The 14,442-nt window shown below is 40.9% G+C and overlaps 1 protein-coding gene across 1 annotated transcript; it reads right to left on the minus strand.

The window, feature by feature from the left end:
- Positions 1–3,288: 3,288 nt before the first annotated feature.
- On the minus strand, positions 3,289–5,745 carry LOC140251573 (toll-like receptor 1). The gene has a single exon (XM_072335519.1). The coding sequence runs from the start codon at positions 5,743–5,745 to the stop codon at positions 3,289–3,291; it is 2,457 nt and encodes an 818-aa protein (XP_072191620.1).
- Positions 5,746–14,442: the final 8,697 nt, after the last annotated feature.

Below are 14,442 nucleotides of genomic sequence, written 5' to 3' on the forward strand. Positions count from 1 at the left end.
GTTTATAATCCCCTTTTAAATACTGGAAGGCTGCAGTGAGGCTCCTCACATCCTCTTCTCCTGCAGGTATTGCAGAAATGCTAAGTCATAGCTTGAAACAGTGATTGAGCACCTGGTGGGAAGGCAGGGCCAACCCAGGGGAGCTCAGGTGCATGCAGTGTACCTGAGTGACTGGAAAATATAGGGCCAGGACCCACCCCTCCCCAGACCTCACTTAAGGGTTGGCAGTGAAGGTAAGGGTTTTTGCTGGGGATCGCTGCATTAGCTGAGGCCTTCTGAAGACAAGCAGATTCTTTTTTTTCCTCTTTTTTTTCCACTCCTGTGACCACAGCTGTTTGATTTGAGCAAGTCCTTGCTTGTTGCGGCCTAAAATCTTGCTATTCTGCTGTCATTGCTGTACTTCCCGTTGTGTTGCATCAGGCTAGACAAGCCCATCTCCCTCAGTCTGCCTTCACAGGGGAAGTGTTCTAGTTCTCTGATCATCTTTGTGGCTCTTTGGACACTCTCCATGTCTTTCCTGTACTGGGTGTCCCAGACCTGGATGCAGTACTCTAGATGGGGCCTCATGAGTGTAATGAGGGACAATCACCTCCCAGTCTCTGCTGGCCACTTCTCTTCTGATGGAGTCTAGGTTACCACTGGCCTTCTAAGCTGCAAGAGCATAATACTGTTTTATGTTTAGGTTTTTCACACTCTAGGACCCCCACATCCTTCTCCACAGGGCTACTTTAAGGGAGCCCTTCCAGTCTGTACATATATCTGGGAACGCACCAACCCAAGCACAAAACCTTGCGCTTCACACATTGAACCTCATCAGGTTCGCACAAACCCACCTTTCAAGTTTGTCAAGATCCTTCTGGAATGCACTTCAAGAAAATATTTCTTCACTCACAGTTAAGAAACGAAGTTCTTACCTCTGCCTTCTGTCAGAGTCTGATCTCAACGCACGCAGAAATACGTGGAAGGTTTCAAGACTGATTTTGTGCTTTTTCGCCATGAAAATGCATTCAACGTTCCCTTTGCAATTAAAATTCTGGTCTGGCCAAACATGAGCAAAATCAATATAAGATGCTTTTTGCAAGTAAGCTTTCGTGATCTCAATGAGAGTAGTTATTAAAAACTGTTTTATAAGTACAGCCATTACTTTGGCTGTGTTTCAACATTTCAACCAACTATTCATGTCCTGTATCCTGTATGGTTTGAAAACAGCCCTATGAATGCACATTGAAAGAAAAAGAAAAGTGAAAAAAAGATTAAAAGAAGTCTTGCTTTGTAAAACCTATGGATGCCAGGAAGTCTGACTTGAGAAATTTTACTTCCTCTTTTCTCATCTAGTGAACAGGAACAGCATATGTGCTTGTCACAAGACTTGTGCTAAATACAAATGTTCTTTACACCCTTAGACTGTGCAGGTTTAAAGAAGGGTATTTTAGGAGGGTTTCTAGTAGTGTTTTGGGCTGCCAAGCTCAGATGAGCCCGGGAGAGGTAGAGGCTGCAAAGCCCGTGACCAGTTCAGTGCTTTGGCCTGTATTCCTGAACAACTCCTTACATATCTGAGACCTGGGCAGCTTTTCAGACCCTCAGTCACAGACAGACTCTGTCTGCAGCCATCATGAAGCAGTCACTAAGGCTGAGCCAGGCAGCTGCTTAGCAGCAGTGTTAGTGAGGAAGTGAGCAGTCTGCACATAGTGATGCTGTGCAAGTGGAGAAAACCAGCTGAGGAGGACACGTAGCACTTCTAGCTGCACCTCCTGGCTGCAGCCCCTTTGGACATCACTGATGCTGCGGAGAAGGTCTGGCAGCTGCTGCCATGGATCTGGCAGCCCTTGGTGCCTGCTGCCTGGGCTGCTCAGAGGTTTCCATGAAGTGACACACAGGACAGGGCAAGGTCTTTCCCTCATGAAATCCTGCAGCCCCATGGTGCACCCAAACAGCTCCCTGCCCCCAGACAACCTGCTTATCAGCGCGCCGCATCCTCCAGCTCCACTGAGCATGAGAGGTATCACATCCTCTCTCCAGCTCACCCACATCACATGCAGCAGCCACAGGTCCTCTCACTTCCACCAGGTGGGGAGGGCAACTGCTCAGCTCCTGGCCACCAGCCATACAAGGAAGGTTAAGCACATTAAAAGATTAGACATTTATTAGGTTGTCATATGAAAGTCACACATAGCAAGTGTTTTGATGTCTCCTAGAAATGATGAGGGATTTACCCCAAAATATCAGTCTTCTGAGATTAAACAAGAAATGACCTATTTCAGTGACAGTTCTGGCAATGTGGTTCTTTCTCAGTGGTTGTGCAATTTCTGCTTCCTATTGTTCACGTGCAGCGTTACCAGCTTCCTATAAATAATAGGGGCTTTCCTGCAATATTACCACGTGACATACTCCTTGATACCTACAAAACTACATTACAAAGTTGGTTGCTTCCTAACAGCTGCAGAGAGAGAGCAAGAAGATATATTGTATAATCTGACAGACAGTGGTGCAACTGAGGGAACTTTTGTAATTAAATGGTAATAGACTGAGGCATCTTCTTTTTGTTTTCTTGCACTCAAAGGTGAAAGAGTTCATGATAAGAAAATACGATTGAGGTGTATATAACTATAGTCCAGAAAAGCAAAACAAATAACACAATACAGCTTGATATGAATACAGTAGAAACAATAATATTTTAATAGTATTAAAAATCATAAATTCAGATATTAACTATTATTTTGAAGACTATCATTGATTAATTCCATGAAATCATAACTTAATGGATAAATGAAGGCAAATGGCAATGTAGGGCACAGTGAAGTACGATGGATATTAAACAGGTATTATGACTCCAACTTCCAGCTTTTACCCAGGACAGTCTCTGTCTCTGACTAAGGGAAAAACTTGCCAGAAATGAACACAGACCTGGGTAACCACCCGGCAGGTCTGAAGGGGTAGAGATGCTATACCCCGGACATCTACTATACCGGCTTACAAATGGTTATAAACAAGACATTAATATTCCTGATGGCAATGAATTAATGAGTATCCTTTTCATTTTCAAATATGGTTGGAATCAATGGGATGCATCCAAAATCAAAGCAACTTGAGTTGAAAAAATAAGTGCAGTCACTAGGAAAATTTCTCTCTCATCCGTTATGTGATAATAACAAAACTTCTGACTACTTGCATGACTAAAATAAGTAACAGCAATTTAGGAAGGTTTCACAGCATTTTGTGAGAACCTAGAAATACTGTAGAAAAACCTACAGAACTCTGATTAGCAAAACCTAATGCAAGATAGTCAAGTCACTTAATCAGAGGTTGGGTTATGCTACTAGAAAATGTGGCGTCACTTTGCTCCTCGTCTGTTTCAAAGGAAGTTTGAAGCTTAATGCTAATAGCCGCCCTCAGGTTAGCCCAGAAAAGGGCACGCTTGCTCCTCTCCTTTGGCCACTCCAGATAGGTTCTCTTTGCCATGAGAGCCTTCAGCTTGTGGTACCTCGCAGGGATAACATATGAAGGGATCGGCTCCAGCAAAATCAGGATTAAGCTGTTGAAGTTCTCACTGAACAACTTGTGATGGGCAAAGTACAGCTCGTAGTGACACCACTCGCTCTGCACAAAGTTGGGGGACAACACAAAGATGGACTTGTAGCTCTTCTCAATGCAGTTAATGATATTCTCCACAATGCTTTTGCCAGGGATGAAGTTCCTCTCGTGCTGGCACAGCTGGATGCAGCCTTCCCCCTTCTCCAAATTGGGGATCAGCTCGTTCTTCACCCACAACGAATCGCGTTCGCTGTAGGAAATGAAGGCATGAAACTGCAGAGCGGTTTCCCGCTCCTCGGGGCAGTCGTGCCAAGCTCTCCGCTTTGTCTGCGTCCACTGCCACAGCATCCGCACGTACCACGGCACATCCAGGTAGATGCACGGAAAGGCCACCACAGCCACCAGCACCAGGGTCACTACTAGAGCTGTCACGAGCAGCAGAGTCGTGTTACAAGCCAGCTCTGTCAAGTGGAAGTCCTTCAGCTGTGTTCCACTCAAGTCTTCTGGGTACTTGCACACGTACGCTGCTGGCCAGCCAGACAGCTTGCCCCCAGACTGCCTTTCCAGGCGCAGGAAGTCCTGCAGCTCACACGAACACTTGAACGGGTTTTGCCCTGCTTGTAGCTCCTTCACGCTCGGGCAGCTCTCAAAGAAGTGGGCAGAAGGGGTGAGGATCAAATTCCTCTCTATGTTCAGGATCTCCAGGCCTGTAAAGGCCCCGCACCCTGGCAGGTCAGCCAGCCTGTTGGATGCCAGGTTCAGCTCCTGCAACGACTGCAGCTCAGCAATGCCCTTGGGGATGCTGGCAATCTGGTTGTTTTGTAGGTCCAGTTTGTTGATATTGATGGGCAAGCACTCAAACACGGACTCTGTCAGCTGGTTGGAGGACAGGTCCAGCTCTGAGAGAGAATCAGTCCACTGGCAGCGCACCTCAGCTCTACCGTTACGCAGCAAGTTGCTGCTCATGTCCAGATACCTCAGTGATCTCATATGGCTGGTCATGAAGCTCACCTTGGAAAGGCTCTTAAATTTATTCCTACGCAAAATAAGAAATTTCAAATTTACCAGAGTGGTACAATTCTGGAACAATTCATCTGTCAGGGCATTACGGGAAAAATTTATATACTGAAATGAGCTTGCTTTTTCTGGGCAAAGCATGTGAGGCATACATGCATCATAGATTGTCAAACTTTCAATATTCATCTCTGAAAACATTCTGTATAGAATCTGCTGGTTGAAATAATACAACTTATTTCGAACACGCTCCAAAGTTAATGCTTTCATCGAGCCACCCAAAGACAGTACTTGTTCCAGAGATCTTAAAACAGGTGTATATTTATATTCATTCATCTCCACCACTGATCCCCGAAAAATCAGATTTCTCACAGTTAGGTGCTCCACAGGTGAATCCCAAACTAGCAGAAAAATTTGCAGAATGATAGTCCATTCCAAGTCCACAGAGTCAAGCATTAGATCTGTTGTTTTGATTTTGTTCAGAAGCTCTAAAGAAGGGGAGGGAAAATCTTTGTGGCTCAAGGTAAATTTTAAGTTAACTATTTTTAAGTTTTCTGAAGTGCTCATTCCATCATATAAGAGGGGAAAACTGAAGTTTTGATTTGCTGCAAAAACAATGTGAAGGCTCCTTGTATTTAAAGCTGTCAGACTTAGAGGTTCATACAAAGAAAAGTCTTCTAAGGTTAGGACGACAGTGTTCAGCTGCAAATGCGTTACATATTTGAAGTCTGACCTTTGTATCATCTTGGCACTTAATCCTAGGTATTCCAAATGAAACATGATCCCAAATTCCTGACAGACTGGCAAGATAGCAAACTTGTTGAAAGAAAGATCTAAATGTCTAAGACGTGCGAGCATTTGACAGTAAGCTGTCCAAAGGTTATTGTGAGATACATCTAAGTATTCTAAATCTTGATTAAGTATGAAGACACTGAAGTCAAGCTCTGTAATTAGATTATGAGAAAGGTTTAATACTTGAAGGTCAGGAAGAGTAATAAATTCCAAGTTAGTAATTTCAGAGATCCTATTATGTGATAAATCCAATATGTGAGTATAGAGTGGAATGTTTTTTGGAACTTTAGTTAGTAGATGTCCTGAATAGTTTGCAGTGATTTTATGTTCCACAGTTGGCTGGATATTATTCCAAAGTATGGATAAAAACACACAAGGGAAGATGTAGATACTTGTAAGGGATCCCATTATGTGTCTCAACATTTTCTCAGTTCTTCAGAGAAACGCAAAAGCATATCTTTGTTTTCTGTTCAGTATGCCTCAGTAAGAAGTCCAACCTATGAGAAGAAAATACATGGACTTTTCTGAATTTGTTGAAATGTAATAAACAGTAAAATAAAATACAGGGTGAAAATTATATAAGCATGTGTTTTTACATATTTTCTCTAAGACATTACCAATACCATCAAAAATTCCAGTTATTGATTTTCTGAGTTAAGTAGAAACAAATTCTTACATACTGGTAGGAGTACAATCAGTGATATGCTTACGAAATGCAGAGATGTTAAGGAATTTCTCAATTATCTTCAGAAATTCAGAAACAATACAAACAGATAGCAATATGGAGAGTTGGACTAGATGACCTCTAAAGGTCCCCTCCAACTTTAGGGATTCTACATCTATAATATATTCGGGAGTAAAAGAGAACACAGCAAGCCTCCCACATGCTTTTTGCTTATACCCCATGTCCAGACACTCTTGGGGCAGACCTTCAATAGTCCCATTGACTCCCACAGGAACCAGTGTAAAAGAAACATCTTCACTCAAAAGAGCTAAAGGATGTTATTCACCCAGAGAGCCAGGATATGGCCATGGAAACCCTCGAAGTCAGCAGACCAATGAAGCACAAAGACACAGGTGTCTTTTTTTTCCAGTGAGCCAAGAAGCTTCAGGAATTTTACTGTAATTTACATGAATATGGTAATGACAAGTAATGACAGTGTATCCAAAAGCATGCTAATGGGAAAGCTCCGGCATACCTGAAGACCCTCCATGAGAAAGTGTTACACCAAATCTGAAAGAAAACACTTGAAACTTCAAAAGATTCCAAGATTTCATACTGTCCTAAGAAATTTCCTACATTTTTCAAACCACCCCATAGTTGACAACTTAACAGAGAGCCTCTCTAGAAATGATGAGGGGCAATGCTTCTAGTTCTAAAGATCAAACAATCCGGTAGGAAAAAATTTGTGGCTATGGAAAATAGTCCAGTGGAATGAATAAACAGTCAAAGCCTATCAACAATCCACAAAGATTCAGAAAAGCATCAGTCCTATCATGAAAAAATATGCACTGGGCCTTACTCTTGTGTCAAGGCAAGATGACACAGACAACACAGCTGTAACAGCTGTAATAGGCATACACCCAGAAGTATGAATGACTCTGAAACTCTTTAAGGAGGGAAAGTGTATATTGTTTGTTCGGTTTTTTTTTCCTCCAATTGTTTTACTTGGGGGAAAAAAAAGGTTTTTAAATTATTCCCCAAGGCAATCAGGAAATCTTTTGTTAATAAAAACTGCATGTCCATTCTTTTTATTTTTAGCTCTAGATGTAGCTGATAATAATTTGTTTGCCCGATATCAAAAGTCATTCCTTCCATTTTGAGACTCCTGCAAAGCTTCATTAAATTTTCTTTCAGACAACTAAAGCAAAAAGATATGTAATTAACTTCACCAAGAGCAATACAATTATGAATCATTAAAGTGCAAACCTACCTCTACAAAATCCATGTAAAATCCAATTGAGAAGTGAAGTCAAATTCGTCCTTCAGAAAGTTGTGCAAAGGTATCTGAGCACAGAGCAGATCTTAAGTGAAGCTAAACTTGTTGGCCAAAGTACAATATAACTTACAAGAAGAACCAAGACAAGGACCCAGATTCCTTCAAAGAGTAGCTGACTTTGTTCATCAGAGTCCAGGCCAGAAAAAACTTCTTGAAACACAGAAGCTTTAGGGAGGTGGTAAGTAAGGAAAAAAGCAAGATATTTTTTTCTGAAGAGAGAAAAAAGAGAAAAACACCCTCTGGTCTGTGCTCCACCAGTAGGTGAGTTTTAATTTACAGTGTATGCTTTTCTACACACTGCAAGAACGGACGGCCTACACAGTGTAACTCTGAAGTGTGCCAAACATTAAGAATGAAGCAGATATGTCTGGTAGAAAAAATATTAAGATCAGCGGTAACCCATCCAACACTATTTATCAAACAATTAAATTAGAATTGACTGAGAATGAACATTGCCACACCCATTTTTTTTTTTCTTTCTTTATGTTGAAATTCAAGATACAATTTAGCATTTTCAGTGAAATTTCAAAAGGCAAGAAGCAGCACGAGCGCCTGAGATCTGGTAGATTCCACAACACAGACAACAAAAGGAAAAAGCTAAACAAAGCAGTGAATATCACTCACCTGTTATGGACTGAATTTATCACTGAGTGAAGAGCCAGCAAATGACTACTGCATACTCAATTAACAACCTCAAAACAGGTTTTCAAACATATGTCATCTTCAAGCTGGAGAATCTCACACAAGATGTTTGTCCCTTGACTGCTACACCAGGAAGTAGGAAGAACAGGTTTGTATGTAGAGGCTGCATAATGCTAAGTAACAACAAAATTCCCCTGCAGAGCAATTACTAAAAGCATAACAAAAGGAAATTTTTGACAATCCAAACTTGAAGTACTTTTGCTTCTGCAATGTTTAATAATCTGTATGGTTTAGGAGGAAATAAGCCTAGTTGCTGTTCTCCAAAGTGAGGTTATTTAAATATTTCTGCATTTCTAGCTTTGCCCATTTGTGTTAGTTACAAAGTTCATCAACTGCATCTCCTCTTTTGCATACACAGAAAAGAAGAAGCAGAACTTCCATAGACCACTTCATAGCAAAACCTTCTGCAGAGCTCCAACCCTCTGAGTTATTTCTCTCTGTAGGCACATTAAGTACGGTTTCACATTAGCAGACTTAGAAGCTTAGATCTCAAAAAGTTTTACCAGGTAACCTATCAATTCAAAACGTTTACAGCTCAGCCACCTTTACACTAGACAAAGCTTAGAGGCTTAAACCAGGGAAATCCCATGTTGTATTTTAATTCAAAAGAATTGTTTAAAAACAACAACAACACAAAAAACAAAAGCAAAACAAAACCCTGTTGATACAATATGACATGAAAGCTGTAGGGCAGCCATGAAGAATAAAGCAATAGAGGGCAATCTAGTGATGGAGAAAGCCAGTAAAGCAGTCATCCAATTAAAGGTTTCAACAGGGGCAAGAGCCTAGTGAGCGAATCAACAGAGCAGAATCTGCACTTCAGAGGCAGAATAGCTGAAAACACTTAATTCCCATGAGCCTCCATACTAATTTAACACGCTTCAGTAAGATTAATTAGCAAGGAAGAAAGAAGTTGAGTGAAATAAATGAAGACTCATTTCATCTTAATGATTTTTAAGATTAAATTCATGAAGTATGTAATGAATTCTTCAAGTCTACACAAACCAGAGCATCCTGGCTGATTCTGGACTCAGTTTAGAGCTTACTCCCCACCATAAAACAGCACCTTGGAGGAGATTTAAATGCAAGAAGGCTGAAGAAAGCTGACAAGTATGAAAATTTATTCCAACAGCTGGTGTCAGATATACTTGAAGTTTGCAGTAGAATCCTTCCAAACTTCTCTTTTACAGTTACCTTTTCAGTTTTGTAAAGAAGAATGTAACCTTTTTGCTTTGCTGGAAGAAAATTTATCTTTCATTTTAAGAATGGTGAGAAGGACTGTTGTGCTGACACCTGATGACAGCAAAGCATTCTGCTTTCCTCAGCGCAGTGGATCAGAGTAACTCATTGCCATCTGTTTCCCCAGACAAGACTGGGGAGGGATCATGAGTGTTTCTCAATAAGAAGCAAGAGCTTGACTGTCAGCTGATATTGTCTTTTCTTCATCTTAAAGGAGAAGTTGCCATTGGTGAGCATTAAGCCATGAAAATGAATAGACTAAGGCTCCTGCTGACAGAACAGTATCATAATCAAATAAAGAACAAAATTCTGCAAACCAATGTCAGTTTTCCTGCCAGTATAATTACTGAAAAATCTTTGTTGTGTGAACAAAATCACCATCAGCTTTCTTCAAAATTTACTCCAGTGCACACAAAGCTGCTAAAGGTACCTACATCTCTATTTGTAATATGTCTAATTTCCTCCCCATCCTTCTTTAGCAGACTTCAGGGTACTTCTAAAACTGTTTTTGAATGTACTTTAGAGAAACTTGTACCATAAAGGAAGAGTTAAAATAAAACCAGCACTCCTGAATACTTCTGTTAATTCCTTAAGGGCAGCGCTTGATGATATTTTTCCTAATGCACTCAGGAAAGCTTTGTTTGAGGGTGGTTTCTGTTTACTGATTAAGTCATATTGCATGATATGAAAAAATAAAGCGGTGTATTTCTGTCCATGTACTTTGAATACAGCAGCTAAATACTATCCTTTGTCCTGAACAGACCCTTATTCACACAGGTATCTCATTCTATTCCTTAAGTTTATGCTGCTGCTGTTTTCTGGTGTGGTTTGTTTTGTTGGTTGTCTTATTTTTCCATTTCTTTATGTTGTTTTTGTAGCTGATGTTACCAATGAGCACTTATCTTCCTCAAGGTGCATTTCATGCTTTTGTCTACATGTTGTATTTACTAAACTAGGGAGGAACAGCACCTACACTCAGCTGGATTTCAGAAGCTATTTAGGACTTTAGAACGATTGACAAATCTCTCCAGTGGGAACGGCTAAAGGTAACTTGCATGTGCAAAACACTGAGTTCAAACAGAGCCAAAGCAGTTTGAATCGTTCAAGTATTTATTGAATGTTAATACAATTATTAGAAGTTGTTAGTGTCTAGGTCGATACTTGGTCATATCAAGGGCCTTAACTTCAATGGCAGCTCTTTAATTGTCACAACTTACTCCCACGTGTCATTTAAGCAAACTGAATGCTAATGCCACAAGTCAAACTGTGATACTGCTGCATTTAATGCCCAAGTCTATTTTGTTTTGGCACAGACAGATACAAGGAACAAACCATGGATGTCAAACTGTGTTCCCCATGACAAAGATCCACCTTGCAGAAAACAGAACTTTCTCACTTATTGGTTTATCAGCACAGTTTCCCCTCTGTTCAGATGAGAAGTGACTGACTGAAAATGATCATTACAGGAACTCTTGGTAAAGGTTTCTGAGACACCAAGTAAAACATAGTTGTTTTTTTTTTTTTGGGGGGGGGTGGTTTGAACCTTCCCTTCAGCAGAATGCCTCGTATCCCATGGAATCCCACTTTTCCCTCTCAAGCACTTTTTCTTGGTCTAAATTGCCACAGCCGAGCTTCGGTGATAATGTTTTCTAAGATCAAAAATAGCTGAGCTCTCAGCAGGGCAGCCCCCAAGTGCATCCTGACTTCCATTCTGTCCTGGTTTGGTCTTCTCTATACATATGACTTAAACATATATAAAATCTTCTTTGCTTCATTCTGTACATTTTCTGGGCTTTGAAGGGTGAACTCCTATGTTATCAGTTCTGTCTGTTGATATTATTGTGCATGTGAAAATAGCATTCCCGCAAGTCACTGAGATGACTAGCCAAATGCCAGGAATCTGCTGATATGGTATCTGACATCAGAATATATTTACATACACCCTTTTCGGATATGTGGAATGCATTAGCACTTACAGCTTTCTGTGTAAAACCAGCCATGGATACACATAACCTGTGTGCATGGAAAAGGGCGGCTACTTTCCCAAACACACAGGTATTAGTGCCATTAGGTATGAGAGGGTGACATGGGATGTGAGGTTAACACGTGGCCCTACACATGGGAAAAGATTCTTCTTGGACTGAAACTGTTTTTATATAAAATGTTCAGAGTTATGGCACAGGCTAAAATAATTGTTTGGAATACCCTGAGATATCCCTAGAGAAATCTTCTCCCCTGCAGAATCTGAGAAACTAGATGCAGCAATTGACAGCACACGTCGCTGTTTTGCCAATTATCTGGCACACAGCATAGACAAGAGTGTAACAGTATGAGACCTTCTGATTTCAAAGTACCAGATTTAGTATTTCTCCACTCTTATCACAAGCCTCCTTTTCTAACATAATTCACTCAAGCATATAGGACATATACCACAGACCTGTAATTCCATATTTCGGTCATGCCAGAGGTATATCTAGTTCACAAGGTCTTTCCAAAATGGCAAGCAAATCCCAGCTAAAATCTTCCACTCCTAAAAGATATCTTTTCCAACAAGAGGTGTGTGCTCTCACCTGAGCAGAACGAAGGACTCCAGGTGCACTCTGCCACTTTCGGAGGGTATTCCCCTCTCCCCCAGCCAGCAGGAGAAGCCAATCAAGTTCTTAGTTTCAGCAACTGCTGACTGAAACTCTGAAGCTTTTGAAGCTGCAAAGGAAATGGGCAAATCATATTAAGGTTGTACATCTTCAGTTGCCTGAAGATTATATGAGTCATACACTGAAGTGCTAGTTGGAGGGGATGAAGGATGTACAGAAAACATTCACTTGCACATTCATGAATAAAATGCCTGCAATTTGATGGTAGGTTTGTTGTGTTCATTTTGAGGCTAAACGGAACAAGACATCTAAAAGCTTGGAGAGGTGCTCACAGTTCCTGATTTCAAGTCAAGAGATCTCAGCCTGCTCAGACATCATTAAGAAAGTCACAATTAAAATATTTTGCAAATAATAATTGAAGATGGAAGGAGATAAAAAGGCAGAGCTTCAATAGGGATTTCATTTCAATATATCTTCTCTCTCCTATGATGAAAATGTTTGGAAACGTGTTCTGTCTTGAAGACAGAACACCAAAAATACAGGTAAAGTAGCCTGAAACATCCCTATACATAATAGCAAACTTTGTTCTTTTGACTCCACAAAGAGGAGGTTTTATCAGTTGTCCCAATACATTGCAGTTTTTTGAGCTTCTGACAGGTTACTGCCTTTCTGGTTAGGAAGGCATAGCTGCACTGCAAAAGATACTGTTTCCACCATAAACAACAGATTCTTAGCATCACGGAATCATCTAGGTTGGAAAAGACCTTCAAGATCAGGTGCAAGTTTCAACTTGACCTACCAAGTCCTCTGCATAAACCATGTCCCTTAGAGCCTTTGTGGGAAAAAAGCAGATCACAGCCTGAACAGGCAAATAGCCCGTGAGGAAGAGCTCATGTTAGCTTGAGAACACAAGTGAACTGCCTCTAGCTTCTGTACGTAGAAGAAACTTGTTTGTGAGAAACTGCTCTGTAGCTGTAACTAAGTCTCCTTGCTTCCTGTAAATGGCCTTGACTATCCTGGCATGTGATGCTTTATTAGCTCCTGCTGTTATATACATATATGGCCCTGGTACTAAGAATGGCTAGCAGACACCTTGCAGGCCTGCTGCCACTAGTATCTGCTGAGGGCAACCCCAGGGTGGACATTATAGTGGACACTGTACCAGTCAGCCACAACTGGTAATGGGGACTTGATGAAGACTGACTGTCCAGCTGCCCCCAGCAATGTGAGTACTTCTCTATTAAACTGATGAATGTTAACTTGCTGTACACTGAGTTTTACTGAATGGACTCAGCTCATCGATCCAGCCTGTCTAGATCTTTCCACAGAGATTTCCTAGCATGAAGCAGTTTCACAGTGCTGCCTAACTTGGAGTAATCTGTGAACACACTGAGGGCACACTCAATCTCCTTATCCAGATCATAGATAAAAACATGGAACAGAACTGGCTCCAACACTGAGTTCAGGGAATGCAACTGGTGAACAGGCACCAACTGGAATGAGCTCCAGTCACTGTGACCCTTGGAGCCTGATCATCCACCCAGCTCTTCACCCAGCAAACCATGCCCCTCTCCAGAATACCCTGGGAAACAGTGTCAAACACTTTACTAACATCCATATAAATCATATCCACAGGCTTTCACTCATTAATTTCTCTCATTTACTATGCAGATCATCTCATTATAGAAGGAGATCACAGTGCTTCGATAATAAGCTTAAAATGAGATACACATATAGGAAAAATAAAAATATAAAGCTAAAGAAAAGGAGGAGGTAGAGAAGTCAAGTTTCTCAAGATGCAGCCAGTGATAACGAAGGCATGAAGGCAATTCTTGTGACACCTTCTTTGTTTCTTTCATCAAGAGAACTCTTTGGGCCAAGACGGTACCAGGAGTCAATTACAGGATGGGAAGTACATCTGTCCACTCACTACTATTTCCTGGCAGCAAACAAGAAAAGGAAAAGTAGCTCCTCCATATTTTTCTTTTCAAAGAAAAAAGTCCCTCTTCTTTCCCCATCCAGCCCTCTTTTCTGACATGGCCATGCCTGGCCCCTTGTGCTGGATATTCAAAGTCCTACACCTGGGTCCCATGCTATAAGTTTCACAGTCTGAGAAAACATTACCCAAAACCATCTCAAATGCTGAACTTTTAGACATCTTCTCAGGATTCATAATTGTACTCCCTGCAAATTAATTTTAATGAGAGGTCCTGTGACCAAGATGTCTAAGCTTTGTGATTAATGTAGATCTCTTCAGTCACCAGCAATTCAGGCACTCTTCTACATGACTATGTCAACTGCTTAAGATTTCATTCTGTTGAGAAAAACAGAATTACAGTATTTCAAGGAAGGCTTCAAAATCCATATCTAAAATCTATCTTTCTGCCCATTTCAAGTGACTCGTAGTAAGCTGGCCTGAATTTTTCACGTACTGACTAAGCATAACCAACTATCTAGAAACAAGGTTTTATAATATGAAATTAAGTATCTTGAAAAACAATGGAAATCATCAAGTGTTTATTGGTTCACAAATGGAAAAAAAAAAAATCAAGGAGAAGAAGAAACTGCAT

The sequence above is a fragment of the Excalfactoria chinensis genome, chromosome 4 (genome assembly GCF_039878825.1).
Source record: "Excalfactoria chinensis isolate bCotChi1 chromosome 4, bCotChi1.hap2, whole genome shotgun sequence".
In the NCBI taxonomy this organism is placed as follows: Eukaryota; Metazoa; Chordata; class Aves; order Galliformes; family Phasianidae; genus Excalfactoria; species Excalfactoria chinensis.